Source organism: Equus asinus, chromosome 5, assembly GCF_041296235.1.
Source record: "Equus asinus isolate D_3611 breed Donkey chromosome 5, EquAss-T2T_v2, whole genome shotgun sequence".
NCBI classification, from domain to species: Eukaryota; Metazoa; Chordata; class Mammalia; order Perissodactyla; family Equidae; genus Equus; species Equus asinus.
In genome coordinates this window covers 95,671,571-95,686,626 of record NC_091794.1, presented here as the reverse complement: position 1 = coordinate 95,686,626, position 15,056 = coordinate 95,671,571, and the positions used below count along the sequence as shown (strand labels likewise).

The 15,056-nt window shown below is 51.1% G+C and overlaps 1 protein-coding gene across 6 annotated transcripts in view; it reads left to right on the top strand.

Annotated features, from left to right (window-relative positions):
• The window catches only part of NCMAP (non-compact myelin associated protein), a 60,784-nt gene that overhangs the window by 6,233 nt on the left and 39,495 nt on the right, over positions 1 to 15,056 (top strand). For 2 of the 6 annotated variants that reach the window (XM_070510690.1, XM_014855047.3), the window contains exon 2: positions 3,735 to 3,867. The exons of 2 other annotated variants lie outside the window; for them this stretch is intronic. In XM_070510690.1, coding sequence (XP_070366791.1) covers positions 3,746 to 3,867 — 122 coding nt within the window. In that variant the 5' untranslated portion in view covers positions 3,735 to 3,745. Of the gene's footprint in view, positions 1 to 3,734; positions 3,868 to 9,968; positions 10,181 to 15,056 lie in introns of those variants that run through there. 2 more of the 6 variants (XM_070510692.1, XM_070510693.1) reach the window with 2 other exon arrangements.

Here is a 15,056-nt window from a genome sequence, read left to right as displayed (position 1 = left end):
AGAACACAATAGATGGTGTAAATATCAGGATGGATACAGTTGGAGAATTAACTAGTAAAGAGGAAGATCAGCTGGAGAAGGCAGAAGGCAGCAAGAAAAGACAAAGTGATAGCAAATAAAAAAGAAAACGTAAGAGATACAGAGAGGAGAAGTAGGAATCCTTAAAAGGAAAAAAAACACTAAAGTGGAGAATAGGAAATAATTGAAGAAATAATGGAGATTAAATGTTCCAGATTTAAAAATGAGTGAACTCTGTCAACTTAAAAAGCAAACTCGCCTGTTATTTTATCCTCAAAATATCTTCCGGTTTATCCAGGAATAGCCAAAAGAACTGAAATTCAGGACGTGGATGCTATGGCAAACCACAGGCAAATCCAGAAAACAAAGTTGGGGAGCTGCTTCCATACAGAAAAAGGGAGCAAGGGAGTGGCTGTTCTAAAGGAAAGTACATTGGGGGAAAGTAACAGTTCAGAGCAGAAACAGCTTCTCATTGGCTGAGCTGCAGTGTTCCTCATTGGCTGAGCCTTGGCATTTCTCATTGGCTGAGCTGTGGTGTTTCTCATTGCCCGAGCTATGGCGTTTCTCATTGGCTGAGCTGTCACTGGGTAGGGAGAGAAATCTTCCTTCAGTAGTAAAATAGCTTTACTTTCCGTCCAAGATGCAAGCATATGTGTCTTCCTGTTTGGTGTAACCCATGCTGTAGGATAGGGCATGAGAGCTCCCCTTATGGGCCACACTGACTCCAATTTGGTTAAGGTTTCTTTTATTAATTTCCCCAGCTCAGATCAAAAGGACTTATAGAGCAGCCAACAGTAGAAATAAGGAAAAATCTTGGGGTCAGCCTAGTGGTGCAGGGGTTAAGTTAGCATGTTCTACTTCGGTCGCCCCAGGGATGGCTGGTTTGGATCCCGGGTGTGGACCTATGCAACACTTATCAAGCCATGCTGTGACAGGTGTCCCACATATAAAGTAGAGGAAGATGGGCACGGATGTTAGCTCAGGGCCAGTCTTCCCCAGCAAAAAAGAGGAGGATTGGTGGCAGATGTTAGCTCAGGGCTAAGCTTAAAAAAAACAAAAAAGAAGGAAAAATCTACACACAGATATTGCAATGAAATTGAGAATATAAAAGACAAAGAGGAAGACAGCAGAGAGAAATAACATCCCTTACAAAGGAACAAGAATCAGATTGACACCATACTTCTCAATAACAACGCTTGATAAAGGAAGTCAGAGTAATGTTATTAAGAATCGAAAGAAAAGAGCCCTTTCAATCCAGAATTTTAAAGCTAACCAAATTGTCATTCAAACATGAGATCATAATAAAAATATTCTTAGGCAAATAAAGCCACAGAAGGTGGAATACACAAAGAACCACACTGAAAATATTTATGGAGGAAATGCTTAAGTAATAAAAGAAACAAATCCAGGAGATGCTGCAAGAGCTATGGGAAGTCGCGGGGATGGGTCAGAGGTCAGTGCAAGAAATAGAAGAACTCAGCATTTTAGGTGGGAGAGGATTTTATGCACCGAATTCTTTAAAAATATTGGAAAGGCTGGAGGCTCCCCATACACTGCAGAACGGGCCAGATTGGAGAGCTGTGGTGCCTGTCTCAGGAAACTGGGAGAATCCAGGCTGCCTGGAACTGCTGAATTTAAGGGCACATGACAGTGGCTCTTGATCCAGGGATCCAGAAGTGAAATGCTGTCTCTGCCCAGATGCTGGAACTCAGAGTCTGGCTACCAGTGACACAACACTTGCTCATCTTTTAAACAAACAGCGGGCCAGCCTTAGGCTCAGACACTTTGGAAGGTAACACTGTCTAGCTAAAATTTAATAACATTGTTGTGTTTCATCTAATTTATTTTGTTGTTACCTTCTATTGATGGCAAGTGGTGTTGGTTTTCAATCTTCAGAAGTGATAGAAAATTTCTGTTTAGAATAAACTGATAAATATTTTAAAGGAAGAGTAGGTCCAGGGATCTCAATGTAAAGTCATCATGATTGGTGCAAACACTTATTAAAAGAGGTGAGAGGTGGAAGAGGGGAACTGGGGAGGAGGGGACAGCTGGGTCTCACGATAGAAGAGGGTTAGATTGGCGTAGCTGGGAACAGAGTGCTGGAGTGAAGGTCACTGTGCTGAGTATCTGTTGCTGTGTCCCCACCCACTCCAAAACAGAGTGGCTTAAAACAAGTTACTATTGTTTGCTCTCATGGCTCTCTAGGTTGACGGGGCTCAGCCAGGAGGGTCTCACTTGGGGTCACTCACATGGTTTCGGGGGTCAGATACTCAGTTATCGGCCTGGGTGTTCAAGGTGGCTCACTCACGTGGCTGCCTATTGATGCTGTCCACTGGGGGCAGAACTGGGGCCGTCCACTATCATGTCTCCCTGTGGCCTTTCCATGTGCTTCTCACAGCATGGCAGCTGGGTTCTGAGAGGGAGGTTCCCAGGAGCAAGCTTTCTGAGGCAGGGAGCAGAAGCTGCCAACTAGGGGCTATGCCCTGGTCACTTCCGGTGTGACTGCCAGTGTCACATCCACCGTATTTTAGTGATCCAGCCAGTCAAAGGGCCCGCCTAGATCCAAGGGAGTGGAGAACTAGACCCTCTTGATGAGGGGACGGGCTGGGTCTCATTGCGGAAGAGCACGTGGGATGGGAGATCCTGCGAGGCCAGCTTCCCAGGGCTGGGAAGCACTGATGAGTTCAGGAGAGGGAGAGTCGCTCATTCTGCCTAGGATGGGGGAGGAAGGGAGGAGACCGGTGCTGGTGGATAAGACTGAGAAAAGTTCATGGAAGACCTTGGTTGCCAAGACAAAGGATTAGGGCTGTATTCTGTAGCCAGTCAGAAGCAATTGATGGTATTGGAGCAATGGAGAGACGCCGTGTGGAAAGCGAAGGTCTCAGAGCCTGTATAATTCTTTTTTTTTTTTAAGATTGGCCCTGAGCTAACATCTGTTGCCAATCTTTTTTTTTTTTCTTCTCCCCAAAGCCCCCCAGTAGCTGGTTGTATATTCTAGTGGCAGGTCCTTCTAGTTGAGCTATGTGGGATGCCGCCTGAACATGGCCTGATGAGCGGTGCTAGGTCCGTGCCCAGGATCTGAACCAGCGAAACCCTGGGCCGCCAAAGCAGAGCGCGCGAACTTAACCACTCGGCCACGTGGCTGGCCCCCCAGAGCCTGTATAATTCTAATTCCCTTTCTAACAAGTGAGTCCCCAGGGAAGAAGCTAGTGGCATCTGTTCCTTCAGTGTAGCATATCCCAGCACCACCATGGAGTGAAAAATGCACTGCCCCCAACCTGCTAAGCATTTGTTAGACAGTTGTCGTATGCTGGGTGCGTGGCCAGGCCAGGTGCTGTGGGAGTAATTCTACGATTCGTAAACCACTGGACTATCCTGGAAATTCCAGTATTTCTGCATTCATTCCACAGCTTCCAGATCTCCTCTTTGACTCCTCATGAGCCCAAAATCCTTTGCTACAAGTATCCTAGTTTTTAACTAAAAATTTATGGTCCAGGTCCAAGTCCAAGCAACATAAGAGCCCGGAGGAGGGAGTGACTTGTCCCTGGGTCCGCGTGGAGCTGAGCAAGGGGCCCTGATGGCCATCCCCAGAGTTCAGGGAGCCAGAACGCAGAGTTGTGTACATTCAAAGCCAGCCCATCCTAGGGCGTCTGCTGAAGCCCGTCTCCCCCGTGCAGCCTGTATGCGTGCTCAAATTCATTCATTTATTCACTCAGGTGCCTTCTGAATGGTGGACCTTGGGCTGAGTGCTGGCAGCATGGCTCTGACTGAGGCAGGTTTTGTCTCCCAGGGATCTCCTGGAATAGAAGGGAAGACAGACCTATCTACTAATTACAATGGTTTCACGTGGTGAGTGCCATAACAGAGGTACCTATGAGATGGTGCAAAGACTCTCAGAGAGATTGTCCTATCTGAGATGCTGGGGGGCCTGGGGCAGGTCTCAGAGGAGCAGGACACCAGCACGTGTCAGTGCCCGCTGTGCCTCGGGCGCTCTGCTAGGGGAGTGGCCTGCATAGCTAAGTGATTTATGCGTGTAAAGCCCTTCCACGTGCCTGGTTTGCAATAAGGCTCAGTAACTGGCACCTCTTATTAACAATTCTCTCATTTCATTGTTTGCAACCAGGAATGAGGCCGAAATCCAAGCCCAGGTTACAGATGAGGAAACAGGCTCAGAGAGGTTAAGTCATAAGCCCAAGGTGACTCAGAGAAGCCGGAATTCAAGCCCACATCTAACTCTACAACCCGTCCCTCTGTCCACACCGCCAGTTCACAGCGGGAGAGGATGTTCCAGGAGAGGGGCCAAACCCCGTCAAGAGTGTGGGGCCAGGGTCGGGGGGGGGGGGGGCTCTGTAGTACCAAAGAGCTAAGGTGCCCAGTGTGTGGGTGCCAAGATGGGATGGGAGAGGCGGCAGGAAAGAGGTGGGGTTGGGGGGCTTTGAATGCCAGGCCAGGGTAGGGGAGCAGGCTTAACTCTATCCACAAAGAGAACTGACAGAGGGATCCTCGGCTCCCCGGCCCACACTGGCATCTCTCCTCCGTGAAGACTTGTCACCCACTGTGCACGTCCTTGGAGGCGGGGCTGGGCCTGGAAGGCAGGTCACCTGACTCCCAGCAGGTCACCTGACTCCCGACCCAGAGCTCGCTCCGCGCCCAGCTTCCTCCTCGCCGAGGCCTCCCGTTCAGCCTGTGGTGTTTGCTCAGAACCTGAGCCCGGGGCAGAGAGCACAGAAATATTTATTTATGCCGCTGCCAACCTGCCTGCTGCAGGCCCCCGACGGGTGCCTCACGGAGAAGTTCGCTTATGTAACCCCAAGTCGCCACAGCAAGGAGGAGAAGGAAATAGATTACAGTTATTCTTTTTTCTCAGTTTTGGACACATTTTGAAAACTGGATAGCTTGACATTTTCCTCTCTTCTTCCTCTGTCACCTTATTGACCTGGGGTCCCCAGGGATCTTGGTGGTTCTAGATCAGTCGTTGATTTTAGCCTTAATTCTAGTAAGACTGGGGGTTTGGGGAGATCGTCCCAGAGGTGGGGGAGGGGAGAGAAATGAAATATATTAAAGGGCTGGTAAGTGCTTTATCAGGGGCTTTATGTTCATTATCTCACTTTACCCAAACAGCAACCCTATGAAGGAAGTCTCGTTTCTTACCTCCATTTTACCGAAAAGTAATAAGGCACAGAGAGGTTAAGTAGCTTTCCAAATGGCACCCAGCAGTGCCAGGTCAGTCTGGCTCTGACGCTCTGCGTTTTCAAACACCTCACACAGAATCCATGATATAGGGATTCCGGAGGGAGCGGGGGCTGCTAGCATCTCCCTGTGGAGGGAGATCCTCCACAGTTTAATCCCAGGACTTCCCTCGCATCTAATCTCCACTCTGGCCTTCCCTGGACTCTCGGCTCCACTGTGCTGGGACCTCCACCGTCCCATCCCCTCGCCGAATCTTAGCTTTCCCTTCCCAAATGTGCTCAGCCCCGCCCCCACCTCCCAGTCTCCACTCCCGCTGTTCTTCCCAGATAGAATGTTGTTCCTCCCTTCTCTACCCTACAAAATCCCCGTCAAATAAGCAATAATAATAATAATCCTCCTTCGTTGAGCAGAAGCTGTGGAGTGGCTAAAAGCATGAGCTCTGGAGTGTTCTGCCAGGGTTCCACCCAGTTCCACCACTTTTGCTGGCTGTGTGACCTCAGGCAAGTTACTCTCTGCACCTCAGTTTCTTCACCTGTAAGATAGAGATAATGATACTCACCTCTTAGGGTTGTTATGGGAAGAAATGAGTTATACAAATTAAAACTAAACAAATAACTTACTTGTAAAGTTTTTAGAAAAGTGTTCAGCACGTAGCACTTTTTAAATGTTTATTCTTCTCATCGAGCGCTTAAAATGTGGACCAGACTCTAAGTCAGATTCCCTGGGTTCACAGTCTACCTCAGCTGGTGACTTTGGAAAAGTTATTTACCCTCTCTGGGCCTCAGTTTCCTCACATAAAAATTTTAAACTGTAACATGCTTCCCACTTAGGGCAGATGAAAACATCAAGCATAAAGGGCTTAGTGTAGGGCCTGGCACTGGGAACCATGTGAATAGAGAGATCATTAAATTATGAGGATACAGACCCCGGTCACTCTGACCCCACAGCACAAGCGTCTAATGACCATTTGGTGCCACTCAAGGCAGCCTGCCCTCTTCCCCGGCCCCCTGCTCAGCACTGTCTCCCTCTCTGAGCTCCACAGCCCCCTCGGCCTGTCCCATGTCTCAGTGTCACGTCTGCATCACTGTGGCCACCACACGTGGGAAAGCACAAGAGCACAGGCCTGTGCTTGGTCCCCGCTGGATGCTGCAGTTCAGCAGCAACTACTGCGCATACCGCCCCCCGACCCCCGCTTGTTCATTCAGCCGGTCACGTGTTTCATTCAACAACCGAGTGTTGACGCTGGTGAGGTGCCAAGTGCGGTTCCAGCGCTGGGGATCCAAAAGGTGAATAAAAACTGACACGGCCCCCCAGTCACGGAGCTCAGAGCCTGGTGTGGACACAAGCGGTCACCAAGTGGAAGATGTGAGCTGAAGGACACAGTGCTGTGAGAGTGCACGGCACGGGGATTGGAAGGGACCTTTGGGTTAGAGTATCATAAGTGTCAGAGGCCAGCCCAGTGGCGCAGTGGTTAAGTTCACACATTCTGCTTCACGGCCCGGGGTTCACTGGTGTGAATCCCAGGTGCAGACCTACACACCACTTGTCAAGCCATGCTGTGGCGGGCATCCCACATATAAAGTAGAGGAGGATGGGCACAGATGTTTGCTCAGGGCCAGTCTTCCTCAGCAAAAAGAGGAGGATTGGTGGCAGATGTTAGCTCAGGGCTAATCTTCTTCCAAAAAAAAAGTATTGAGTTAGTGGGCGTGGAGAGGGTGCTCTGGCACATGCAAAGGCCCTGTGGCAGGGATGGGAGGGACCGACAGGGCTGCGCTCCAACAGGGATGATACTGGAGGAGTCTACGGGATCCAGATCCTGCCGGAACTTGTTGACCGCTTTTTATGGCCAGTGGCTACCATAGTCTAGAGCTGCTAGGCGGTAAAAGGCGTGTTAGGGAGTCAACCTCATTTGCCTCTGCTGATGAGAGGCTGTGGAAGGTCTAGGCAGAGATGAGCAGGGGCGGATTTGTGGCTAGAAAGTTCTCTGGGCTGGCTGTGCAGCTCATGGGTTTTGAGAGAAGGGGGGACCTTTCCATCCTCTCTGTTCTAGGCGTGCCCACTCTCCTGGCTGTAGGGTGAGGAGGGTGGCATGGAAGCCCCGGCTCCACCTAGGCCTCCCCCTCTTTGGGTGAACTTGAGAGCCGGAGGCCCCGGCCACGCTCCTTCCGCTGTGACTCTGAGCTGCTCTTTCCCGGCGAGGCAGGCAGTGGTCCCCAAGCGGGGCGGCCTGGGCTGTGTGTGCGGTGAGCAGAGGGGCTGGGGCCGCTGGGCGAGGGGATGAAGCACCGTTAGCGGTTCAGCCGCAGCCCGCCCACGAGCGCAGCACCCCTGGGGTCCGCAGGGGCCCCTGTGCGCCCCTTGCCCGCGCCGCTGTCCCGCTCACTTCTGTATTTCCCTGGACCCCGGACTCACGCTCACCTTGCACGTTCCGCTGCCCCTAAAGGTCTCTGCCATGTTTCCTCCGACTCTTGGACTCTTCGAGGAGGGCAGGGTTGGGGCTGGGAGGCCCCCAATTTGGGAAGCAGAAGACTGGTCCCAACCCTGTTCTGGTGGCTCTGTGACTTTGGGCGAATTACTTGGCCTCTCTGTGCCTCACTTTCCTTGGGTGTCAGGCAGAATGGTTGTGATGAGGATTAAATGAGATTATGAACGTGAAGCCCCAAGCACAGTGCTTGGCACAGAGGCTCCCAAAAGGGAGCAGCCATGACCGGGCGTGGTGAGTGCTCGTCCTCCCCGCCCTAGCTCCTTGAGACCCAGGCCCAGCTCACACGCCCGGGACCCCTGGATTCTCCCAGGCTCCACGCCTGTGGCGTTCCCATCAGCCTGGGCGACATGGCTCAGACCACGCTGAAACCAGGAGGTTGGGCAAAAAGGGGCCCCTGGGCCCAGCTCTGTGGGGTGGGAGGTGTCTGTATTCCAGGGCTCTCTGAGCTCCATGGTGGGGTTCAGAGACAACACTGGGGACCCAGTGGACCTTAAAGATGGCGCCTGGGGGACCGGCCCTGTGGCCCAGTGGTTAATTTCGTGTGCTCTGCTTCCGAGGCCCAGGGTTTCACCAGTTCGAGTCCTGGGCGCAGACAAGGCACCACTTATCAGGCCATGGTGAGGCGGCATCCTACATGCCACAACTAGAAGGACCCACAACTAAAAATATACAACTATGGGGGGGGCGGGGTTTGGGAGAAGAAGAAAAAGAAGATTGGCAACAGATGTTAGCTCAGTTGCCAATCTTTAAAAAAAAAAAAAAGGCTGGCTGCCATCTTGTGCTCTCTCACTAGTTCATTTTGTGGGAAGCTGGAAAAAAAAACGCCGCCTGAGACACGTCAGCTGAACCAATACCAGGGCCGACTTATCAACCAGGCACGGCAGAAACGAGTCCCACAGTATTTTTAAGGGCCTCCCAAAATGTTTTGATTTCTTTTAAAATCAGGAGGAAAACCCAACTTTTAGGACAGAAGAAGTGTTCCGTTTTTTTCTCACATCAGAAAAAATAAAATATTCAGAGCCCATGAAAATTTATTATGGGGGGGGCCCCCAAAAGTCATGCAGTGGCCCTGACCGATTCGTTATTTATTCAGACATATTTATTGGGTGGGGTGCTTTCTATCAGTTGTTGTTTGAGCCCTGCAATCTTGTCTTTTTAACTCAAGGGAGGAAGGTGAGGCTCATGGAAGGTAAATAAGTTGCCCACAACAGTGAGTTTCAAGGTAACAAAAGTGGAATTTGAACCCAGGTCCATCTGAGTCCAAACCCATTTCTTTACTTTCTTGTTAGTGCTGGGGAGTCGATTTCAACTCCTAGCGACCCTGTGTCCAGCAGAGCGGAACCCTGCCCTGTCTTTTTGTGCCATCCTCTCACCTTCCGGTGCTGGGTCAGACCACGTGCTACTACTATTCGTAGGGTTTTCATGGCCAATTTTTTCGGAAGTGGGTGACCAGGTCCTTCTTCCTAGTGTGTCTCAGTCTGGAAGCTCCGCTGAAACCTGTCTACTACGGGTGACCCTGCTGGTATTTGAAATCCCGGTGGCACAGCTTTCAGCATCTCAGCAACACACAGCTGGCACAGTATGCCAACTGACAGACAGGTGGTAAGAGCACCCAATGTTAACCACCGGGGCTGGCTTTTTCTTCGCTACGCCACACTGTTTGTAAGTCATCGTTTTGTTTAGTTTAGTCGTTACAGCCTAAAGGCGGGACAATCACCCCCATTTGAAAGCTGTGGAAACTGAGGCCTGGAGAGAAGAAGGACGTGCCTTGCTCACAGTCCCGTGGCGAGTCAATGAAGGAGTCAGGAACAAGGCCCTCTTGACCCCCTCTCTACTGCCCCACTGCCCTGTGGTCCCCCCATCTCCACCCTCCGCCCTCGCTGTGGCCTCCTTCACCGCAGCCACGCTGCCCCCGGATGGCTCCCTGCCTTTCTTCCCACCTCCTTTTTGTCTGGTTTCCCAGCCTGTTGAGGGGCTGCTCACGCCTGTGCAACAGCCGCATCCCACCTCCTAACAAAGCTGGAGGCTGGCACTGCCGCCCAAGAGGGAGGGGAGAAATCAGAGGCGGCAGGCCAGAGCAAGAGCAAAGGTTTACACGAAACCGTGGGTCCCCCAGACAAACGCCCCTCTGTATCTCGGGGCCTATTGTGACTGGCCGCCGGCCAGCTCTCACCGCGGGCAGCTTGAAGGGCCCGGATTGTTCCCCACCTCCTGTCCTCTCTGCAGGCCAGCGCCTGCCAGGCCTGCGCTGGGGCAGGAAAGGGGAGGGGTGTTCCTTCTGGAATGGAGAGTGTGGGAGGCCAGCAAGCCTTGGGGAGAGTGAGGGGCCACAGCCTGTACCAAACCAGGAGACCGGGAGAGTCACCGATGAAAGGAGCGTGAGAGGGAGGGCCCTGGAGCCCAGCTGTGCATTTTGCAGGAGAGCAAACTGAAGTCCAGACAGAACAAGTGACTTGCCCAAGGTCACACAGCAAGTAAGTAAAAGAGGTAAGACTCGAACCCAGGACTCCTAGTTCCCAGCCCAGAGTTCTTGCCCTCCACAGCAGGCCTCTCTGTTGGGGTTTCGGTGGTGACTGTATTAAATAGGTGAGGTAGAGTTCTATAGACCAGGACATTGAGACTCAAAGAATGTCACATGTGAAGGTTACAGTGTATTAATTTTCCTAGAGTTCCATGTTAACGGGCAGGTGCTCCAGACAGAGTTTACGTCCTGGACTCATTAATTCCAAGCACTTCGAGGTTAGCCAAGCCCTGGAAAAGGCGGAGGGAGAGGCAGAGAATCAGGGGTGAGAGCGCTGAGGGTCAGCGTTGGGCTGAACCCAGATACGGGAGTTCCTAGGAGGCACTGGCCTCGGTTCCTAAAAATATAATAATAAGGAGCTACCCTAGAGCACTGGGGTCGGGACCCCGGTCCCAAGGAGATTGCTGGCACTCATTTGGGATAGGACATGCCTGTCCGTGAGCATAAAACTCATTCACATCTACACGTTCTTGCTTCACTAGGTGGCCCCTGGAAGTAACCCAGGGAGCTCAGCCTGTGCCTTTTAGAAACTGGGCGCAGTTCCATCAGCAAGGGGGTTGAAAGCAGAGCTAAGGGGAGCGCATGGCCCCGGGGGTCTCGCTTATCACTCACCAGCCCCGGTTCTTGTAGGGTTGGTTTGGTTCTTGCTGCTGTTGTGACTGAATGAGAAGGGAGTTCTTGAAAACGTACCAAGTGATCTGCCAATGAACCTTGCTCTCTCTGGCTGCCCCTGGGTGCCTCACAGGCCCTCAGTTTCCCCATTTGTCAGGAGAGGGCCGTGGACACACAGCAGTCTTCAGACTGGGTTCCGCAGAATCCTGTGATCACAGGCGTTGCCAGCACAGAGGGCGTGGGGACTGGTGGAGGAGAAATGGTGGGGGTGGAGTAGGAGGGAGGAGTCTGGTTCCTTAAGTCTTTTGGAGGAGCTTAGTTTATCATGAATTCATCCCCCAAACTCTCCAACAGAAGGATCCATCTCCTTTCAGTCTTGACAAACACAGCAGAAAATCTACCGCTTGCATTTTTTCGTGGCTGGCAAAATCTCCCTGCGCCTCCCGCCTCCCCTGAGTTGGACTGGTTACCCTCCTGGCTGCTGCAGGGCGCCGCCCCGGGCACCCCCGGTCCCTGGATCCAGCGGGGGCGGGTCCTCCAGAAGCTGCCCAGGAAAAGGTGCATGGGGTGGTGTGGATTTTTTTGAAGCCTTGTGTGTCCGAAAATGTCTTCTATCCTCACACTCAATATTTAGTTTGGCTCGCTGTACACTTCTAGGCTGGAAATTATTTCCCCTCAGAATTTTGGAGAGTTGTCTCAGAGCGTCTAGTGCTGCTGCTGTCAAATCCACTGCCATTCTGATTTCATCTGATTGTTGATCCTTTTATTTGTATTTGACCCCATTTAAAAAAAAATCTATGGCCGTGTGTAGGATATTCTCTTTATGCCCTGTGTTCCGAGAGGTCATATGATGAGTCCTGTTGTGGGTCTTTTTTATTCATTGTTCTGGGACTCAGAGGGTCCTCTCATTCTGAAAATTCTACGTCCTTTGTTTCTGGGAAATTTTCAGGTATCCTGTGCTTGATCGTTTCCTCCCTGGCTTCGATTTTCTCTGCTTAGTCACTTCTGGAATTCTTGTTATTAGGATGTTGGTCCTCCTGGAGTCATCTGTTTTCACCTTTTTCTCTCTCAATCTTTTTTGTTCCCTTTTATGAGACGTTTTCTCAACCATCTTCTAACTTTTCTATTGAATTTTTTATTTCTTTCATCAAATTTTTATTTCCAAGCACCCTTTCTTATTCTCAAAATATTCTTTTCTTATAGCATCCTGTTCTTGTTTTATAGGTGTAGTGTCTCGTCTCTCTGAGGATGCTGAAGTTTTCTTCTGCTATTTGTGTTGCCTCTTTGCTTTAAATACCTCCCTTTGTTCATTTGTTTTGTTTGCTGTTTGTTCATTGCATGTGAGCCTTTTACCCCCAAAGGTCCATTGACTCTGGCCATCTGTTCCTATTTAAGAGTAAGGTGCTAAAAAGCTCATTGAAAACAAAAGTTCAGGGGAAGCTCTGGGTGTGGGCCGGGCTTGTCAACTAGCAGCCTCCCATAGGCCGATGGGCAGGAATCTCATCATTTCATTGGGGGATTCTCTACCATCAGTAGCGTCTGTACTTCTGTTCTCTTTGGCTAATCAGTCTCCCCAGAGCCTCCTCTCTAATTTGCTGCCTGGAGGTTGGAGCCCGGCTCTGGGAGTTCTGGCAGCCCAGGTGGTTCAGGGGACTGGCTGAGCCCCACCAGGCAGGATTTAGACTTTCCCTGAACTCCATTTTCAGCCAGAGGTTAACCACTGCCTTCTGCCATTTCCCCTGAGTCTCAAAGCCAAATGTGCCCATGGATCGCTTGGGGATCTGGCTAAAATGCATATTCTCATTCGGCAGGTCTGAATGGAGCCTTGGATTCTGCATTCCTAACAAGGTCCCCGGAGTTGCCAATCCAAGGACCACACTTTGGATGGCCAAGGTCTGGAGCAGCGCTGTCCAATAAAACCTTATGCAAAGGTGGACACATTCTAGACCTGCACTGACCAATGCGGGAGCCATAGGCCACTGGGCACATGATGCCTTGAGATGTGGCTTGTGCGACTGGGGCACTGAACTTTTACTTGTATTTAATTTTACTTAATTATCATTTAAAAGTAGATGGCCACGTGTGGCTATCACCTTGGGCAGGGAGGGTCCCCTTCCTGATTCACTCTGTACAGGGTGAATTTACTGGATCCTGCAGGATGGAGAAGTCCTGCGGCTGGGAGGGCAGATGGAGGGGGTGGAGGTGCTGACCTAAGCAAAGAAAACAGCCAGTTATTTTACCAGCAAAATGGGTTCATTCGGGAATAGCAAAGGAATTGCAATTTGAGACAAGCCAGCTATAGCAAAAGCCATAGGCAAGTCCAGCAAACAAAGGAGAGGAACATTACTTTATAGAGAAGAAGGAGGAAGTAGGGAGGGGTCGTTTTGAATGAAAATCCTTTGGTGGAAAGCGAGAGCTCAGCTTCACGAGGGTTTCTCTCAGCTGAGTGGCGGCAAGAAGGTCATCTTCCTGCCTCCTGCTGGGGTGGTAATGGATGTCTTCCTGTTTGGGGTCTGTAATTGACATGGAGTGGTAGCGTGTGAGGGCTCCCCCTTCTGGCCTCCCAACCTCTTTAAATGGTGTTTCCTTTATTCTGTTTTGCTGAAGGGATGGAGGGAATGGGATTAAGCTGCTCCTTTTACACACTTTTGTCTTCCTCTTTTCAGCCCCATGTGGCATCTTGACTTTTAGGGGCATCTCTTGCCACCCGTTCCTGAGTCTTCCTGGGGTTTCTTCAGTGCGATCAGCTTTCATGGGTTTCCCCAGTCTGCAGGTTTGAGCCTCAGCCTTTTCCAGGCTGCTAAGTCACGCTCAGCCATCAGCTCTTCCAGATTGGCCTCTCTCCCGTGTGGTCGTTTTCTCTCCCCTTCCCTTTAGCCTTGTGGGTTTGTGCGTCTTGATTCCTTTACTGTCTTCGTGAGGGATTTCAGGAGGAAGCAGAGATGAATACTTGTGTTCCATCTGTGTTTCACCAGAAGTCCCTCTTGGATTTTTTAAAAGGATCCCAAACTGTGTTTCTCCCAAGGTGAGGCAAACCGGAATTTATCCTTCTTCCCTGTAGTTTTCCTGCGGGCCAGGAGATTTGTTGTGCCCAGGAGCCCAGGGCACCCATTCCTGAACCACTGCAGAGCCTGAGAGCTGCTGGAGGAGGGGAGAGGGAGAGCCAGGCTGACCCACCTGGTGTGGTTCCTCTGTTCTGTAAAGGGGTTGATGGGCTCACGCAGGGGCCAGGCAGCGCAAGGTCATCCTCTCAAACCAGAGCTGAGCAGGGACGGACTTACAAAACAGAAGACGTTCTAAGCCCTTGGCAGCGAGGAGATTTGGAAAGGAAAAATTGAGAAGGATTACCAGTTAACTGGGCAAGTAGATCCCACAGATGGGACCAGATCCTGGCTGGCTGGGGCTGGAGGGGTGGTCCTTCAGGATGGATGCCCTGCAGATCGATTTGTAGTTAGGTTGGAGGTAGGTGCTGAGACTTCCGTGAAATCAGCTTGTGCAGCAGGGAAGGAATCAGGCCCACCGGTTGCCTCCTGAGCCCACTCCCCATGCCCCACCCTAGCCCCAGCTGGCCCAGTGTTTCCAGGACTCTTTCTCTGCTCCTCTCTCACCATACTTCTCATAGTGGGCCTGCGCCTACCACTCCTTGGACGTGTCTGATCAACCTCCGCGTCCCCCGCAGCCTATGGGATGTGTCTGTTCGGGCAGGAGAGGGGAGGCAGGAATGAATTGAGTATAAACCTCGGGGTCAGACAGATAAGAGTCTAAATCCTATATGTTAGGCTGAATAATGGGCTCCCCACAAAAGATACCCACATCCTGATCCCCCAAAGCTGTGACTATGTGACCTTACATGGCAAAAAGGACTTTGCAGAAGTGATTAACCGAAGGATTTTGAGATGGGGAGATTATCCTGGATTACCTGGGTGGGGCCACTGGAATCACAAGGGTCCTTATAGGAGGGAGGTGGGAGAGTCAGAGAGAGAGAAAGAGACATAACGATGGAAGCAGAGGTCAGAAAGAGATGGATGATGCTACACTGTTAGCTTGAAGATGGAGGAAGGGGCCACAGGCCAAGGAATGCAGCTGGCCTGCAGAAGCTAGAAATGGCAAGGAAACAGTCTCCCCTAGAGCCTCTGAAAGCAACACGGCCCTGCCAACACCTTGGTTTTAGCCCAGGGAGACTAACTTCAGACGTGTGACCTCTAGCACTGCAGGAAAATAAATTTGTCT